The sequence below is a fragment of the Papaver somniferum genome, chromosome 5 (assembly GCF_003573695.1).
Source record: "Papaver somniferum cultivar HN1 chromosome 5, ASM357369v1, whole genome shotgun sequence".
NCBI classification, from domain to species: Eukaryota; Viridiplantae; Streptophyta; class Magnoliopsida; order Ranunculales; family Papaveraceae; genus Papaver; species Papaver somniferum.
In genome coordinates, this window is record NC_039362.1 from 127,811,393 (window position 1) to 127,816,942 (window position 5,550).

Here is a 5,550-nt window from a genome sequence, read left to right on the forward strand (position 1 = left end):
TTTGGCCATGGGGTTTGTTGCTTTGGCTAGCTTTTGCTTAAGCCTTTGTGCACCTAGTGTGCTCCTCCTCATGTAACTTCTGTTTTTCTATTAATAAAATTTTAACCTTTCTCCGAACTGTGGTGTCTGTCAGATTTGAAATATAGAAAGGATTCAAGTTTTGTCAAATAGCCTACTACAATGACAGAGGCCAAGACCGTGAAAGGAGACTCCTTGGCTAATGATTTGGCTCAAGGTTCTATGGCGTTGGAGAAAGCACTGGAAGGATGCAAAGGAAACTCAAGGTAATGAGAAAGCACCGGGAATCTCCACACCTGGCTGATGCAATTCCTGAATTTGAAAATGCCCGAAAGAGCTGCAGTGTCTCTGAAGCTTCAAACTTTAAGATGAACCCAACATCTGGGACTGGGCTAACAAATTTTGGCATCCACATTGAAGTGCATTATGTGCTGAGATGTTTGGTTTTATTATAATGTTCATTGCACCAGAATCCGAGCATTAGACCAATTCCGCAGTGAAATCACATAATAGTAACAAACAACAGATATCCAATTTCATTTCAGAAGTTTATATAATTATTCCACTGGAATTCAAAGGCTTATATGTCATCCAAAATCCTATAAATAATAGGACTACACAAAAAAGAAAAACCCTTTAAGTACCTGCAATGAATTTCTAGTCTTTTCTACATCTACATCAAAAATGGAAAAAACAGATTAGAGAACTAACAACTCCCTAAGTTCTTTTTAACTAATTAGAGGACTTGATCAAAGATAAGCTAAAGGTAAAAAAAAAAAGAAGAAAGATAATGTCTTTGCACGTCGACTGACCACCCTTATGCACCCAACTCGCAATCAAATATTGGCGAAAACGAAGAAGAGTTGAGATCACCAAAAATGTTATCTTCACCCTCAACATAACTGCCGGAATCTTGACACTCAAAGAAAGTCTGGATATCATCAGGGAAACTGCATTTGGGTGGGTCAGATTCCGCTGGTGTCAATGGACATTCTTCTGTCGACTCCTCCGATGAAGTCCTCTCAAGCATTTCCTTAAACTTCGACGACTGAAGTAATAGTCCCAATGCCGATGATGACTTAGCTGAACTTGCACCATTCTGCCGAGGCTGATAAACTGCAGCAACTTCACTTGGGCTGTGTTGGGTCGATGAGTTCATCAAATCATCATGAGTACTAGGATGAACTACTACTGGTTTAGTATCTGTGTTAGTGACTGAAGACTTGTTGTTATTGGGTCTTAACCATTTGATGTAGCGGCTAAGATCAAAGTTTGTAACAGCATTAAGTCCACGGTATTCTATTGCTGCCATGTCGTATGCAGTAGCTGCTTCTTCTTGGGTTGCTGCAAAAAAAAAGCAAAAGGAAAAAAAGTTTGAGGGTGATTTAGGAAATAAAATAGTAATAATTAATGAATTGTATGAAAATACTATTGAATTATTGAAAGGAATTTGGAATATTGTATAAAAAGTTTTTTTTTTTTCCCGAAACCTTTAAAATGCCGTTGGGAGTTGGTGATCAAATTCCCAACTAACTTTCTTTTAAAATAATTGAATGATCATTGACAAACGCATCTGCCTACTTGTGCCACTCTCTTAATTAAATCCCAAAGTCCTAGCTAAGTACAACTTCAACCCATAATCTTGACACTTAAGTGTACAAGATAGCAAAAAATGAAATGAGATTATGAACACATAAAAATTTCAGTAAAGTAGAATAATAGAGATCCCTTCTCTGATAGAATATTCGAAGGCCATGGTGAAGAAAGTTGGAGCATGGGACCTCTAAAAGCAACTCAAATTTAGTAATATCCGTTTTTGGCAATGTTTTAGCATGTGATTTTATTAAACATGAAAGAAAAATGAGGCATGTTGTATGCTGATTTTTCTCTAGCCAGGCCTAGATTTGGGTAGGATATTCCTAGGATTAGGTGATTAGGTTCATTGTTTTGACTTTAGCATGTGACTGGATTGATAGCTAGCAAATTATGGAGAAATTAACATTAAAATCCTTAAAAAGAAAAATGAGGATTTATTTTGAATTTGATATTCTGTTCCTCAAAAACCGACTGTATTTTGGTGTAAAAATGTGCAGTAAAATAAGGCACTTGTATAGGTCAAAGGATGATATTTACCCAAATGATTTTGACTCAAAATATAAAAACAAAAGTTGAAAAATTACCATATGTTCCAAGGTACAAGTATTTGTTGCCAAATACTCTCCCAATTCGAGCTTCCCATCTCCCATTATGATGATGCCTGCAAAAAAATATAAAAGTCCCTTCCATTAGTGATTGAGCAGTCATGATATCTTTAACTTTTTACTAATCATTATTAGTTGATAGTAAGAAAATTAGTAGACTTTGAAAATCCTTTTCCAAAAAATGTGATTCTGTGGAGGTTAAAATGTGCGCTAGTACTACTAGGTCTAAGTAAGAATAATGCATCATTTGTCACATTCATTAATGCATCAAAAACTCAAGTTTGCCAAAGAAGTAAAAGAAAACGTGGGTACAAACACAACCAAATTGTTGCTCAACAAATGTACCCAACCTGACATCAATTACCCAGAGAAAAAAAGACCCTGATGAAAAATTACCTTGCAACACCTCTGTACTTAGAGACTCCTCTTGAAAATCCACTGCTTCTCCTGCAAATGTTAACCAGTATAATTCAGTTTCGGTTTCGATATACTGGACAAGAAAAAAAAAATGTCCAAAGTAAAAGGTATGTTTTTAGCTTGATTCCAACAGTAAATTTTTCCCATGTCCCTTCCAAAGAATCTATTTCTTTGACTCTTTTATTTTACAGAATTCATTTCATGATATGAAACACAGCTTAAATGTACTCAAACATGATAAAAATTCACGACGAAAATGTCAACATCTCCAACACCATCTGGCTAGCCAGTCCCCATAGTATTTTGTGAACTTCTTGACCATAACTTTCCAAGTTGCTAAGTACACAGGAATAAATTCTTCAAGGACATAATGTATCAAAAAAACAAAAAAAAAACATACAGTATTGAATGTCCTCTTCTTTATTGTTGTGGACTTGTACTAAGTACCAAAAACTTGTTGTATAAACATTACCTTCTTAAGGATCCAATATATTCTTCTTTGGATTGCCCCTCCATTTCTTTTATCTCTTCTTCATATGTTGCCAGCTACACAAACAACAATACAACAAATGGTTAAAAATTTCATGGTTCAAATTTTCATTTCTCATAATCATATACTTAAAAATAGAACAGCTAGATTAGGAGAAATGGTGGGTTGAGAAATTAATTACTTACAGGGAAATTAAGGATGGTTTCTCTTCCCCAATACTTCAATGCAGCTAAGTCATATGCATGTGCAGCTGCCTCTTCACCATCATAAGCACCTAAATGAAAAATTAAACCAAATCAACAACAAAATTTAGATGAATTTCCACTAGGGTGTTGTTAAGAATTAATGAGTGCAGTTCAACAGTATGAGTGGAAAAAAAGAAAGTCACCATTAATACATGGGACTATCATCATATCACTATAGTAGTAGTAGTAACAGGACTGACTGATAGCAACAGTAAGCACTCACCAAGATAGACTATTTGTGTGATTCAATTAGTTGGATTCAACCACCACCACCATCAAATTAATAAGAAGACCCCCACAGATAACAAAAACGGAAAAAAGGATTATTACTCATCTAAAATCAAAAATCAACTATTGGAAGAAAAAAGAAAAAATTGATGATGAGTGCAATACCTTGTCTTCCTTTCTTATTCTGAGATTCATTCCAAGAATTCTTGTCCCAGAGATGTGCTTCATATCTACCAGTCCATCTATGCCTATACCAAAATATGATGATAACATCAAACACATATGCACACAAAAAAAAAGTTGAATACAACAATTTCAATTTTGATAAAATGTAATGTAATAGAGACATTTATATAATATACCTAGTAACACCACGATAGATGGAACTTCTCTGAGGAGGACAATCTCTAGGAACACTTTTTCTTTTTCTTTTCACTTTTGTTGCTGTAGTAGTAACAGTAACAGCAGTACTAGTGTTGTTACTTGTAGAATTGTTGTTCTTGATTTGCTGTGAAAGTTTTGCCATTAGAGGAAAAAAAGAAAATTCCACCAAAATAGTTGGGGACGAGAAAGGAAGTTAGAGAGAAATAAGAGTGAAGAAGATGATGAGTATGTATGTATGTATGACTTAGTCTTCAAAATGAAAGGGTTTTAAAGAGACTCCTAAAAAAAAGTTAAGAAATTAGTTGGAGGAGGGAAGGGAGATTTGGGAGAGAAAGTTAGTTTTTTTTTGTAGCTGGCAAATTAGGGGATGCCGGCTATCAATTAGCGTTATTACTAGTTTAAATTTTGTTTTGGTTTTCTTAGCTGCTAGGGTTTTGATTTGTAGCCGTCTATATACGGCATTTTTTTTTTGTTGCTTTCATTTGTTCACTTTAGTGTAGGCCTATATGCTTTCTCTTCTTAGTGGAAATAAGAGGGTGTTTGGATGCCAGAACAGAAGCAGTTTCTCAACTTAATAACGTGTTTGGATGCACATTCAGAAGTTGCTTTTCGACTTCTGGAAGTCAGAAGTCAGTTTGGCAATATTTCAGAACGACTTCTAGAAGCAGAAAAGTCATTTTCCAGAAATAGAAGTCAGAAGCAAATTGGTATCCAAACGCGCTAGATCGAAAAGTTAAAAAACAAATTAAAATGAGAAGGGCGGTTGCATTTTGGAAAGTTAGTTTGGAAATTAAGAGGGTACATCTTTAGGAAGGAACTTCTCAACTTTTAGAAGAAAAAAAAAAGGTGGAACAAAATCTAAAAATGATTTCTGGAAACCAAACGGTTAATTTTTTTTTAAAGTAAAATTGTTTTGCTTCTAACTTATGTGATCGATTAATGTAGAAGTTCTTCTGCATTTGGCAACCAAACGCCCATAATGAATCTAGAAGCAAAAAATAATTTTATGTGAACCACAACAATTTTATTTTTCATTTTTGAAACGAAATCAGTCCAGCTTCTAGTTGCAGAATGAATTTTGTAAAGTTAGTTTGAGGATTAAGAGGGTACTTCTTTAAAAAGTAACTTTTCGACTTTTGGAATAAAAAAAATTGGAGGTTAGGTGGATCAAAATTCGAACAAAGAAGCCAAAAAGTTAACTTTTTTTTTTTGAAGGAAAATTATTTTGCTTCTGACTCTCGAGATTGATTAATGTTGAAATATTTTTGTTTCTGACATCCAAACGCCCATAATGACTTGTAGAAACAAAAAGAAAATAATTTTATAAGCAAAACAATTTTATTTTTCATTTATGACAAAGCAGAAATCACTTCAGCTTCTGATTGTCGAATTAGCTTTTATCTGAAATAACAAACGTTCTGCTCACGTCAGTGGCATAGTTAGAATAGGTAAAATGGAGTAAAAATAAAATCATTGTGGATACCCGTTAAGAAATGAGGACAACTGCATCCACTAGCTTGCATCCCATGAGAGATCCTTTGCATCTTGCGTTGGAGAAGAGGGCTCG

At 34.5% G+C, this 5,550-nt stretch overlaps 1 protein-coding gene across 1 annotated transcript; it reads right to left on the reverse strand.

The window, feature by feature from the left end:
- Positions 1 to 556: 556 nt before the first annotated feature.
- LOC113282657 (AP2-like ethylene-responsive transcription factor At1g16060) lies at positions 557 to 4,396 on the reverse strand. The gene is made up of 8 exons (XM_026531704.1): positions 3,962 to 4,396; positions 3,765 to 3,847; positions 3,595 to 3,603; positions 3,312 to 3,400; positions 3,109 to 3,182; positions 2,616 to 2,666; positions 2,199 to 2,275; positions 557 to 1,362 (listed from the first exon to the last, which is right to left on the reverse strand). Exons 1-8 carry the CDS (start codon positions 4,123 to 4,125, stop codon positions 836 to 838), a joined length of 1,074 nt encoding a protein of 357 aa, XP_026387489.1. The 5' UTR covers positions 4,126 to 4,396; the 3' UTR covers positions 557 to 835.
- Between the last annotated feature and the right edge of the window lie 1,154 nt (positions 4,397 to 5,550).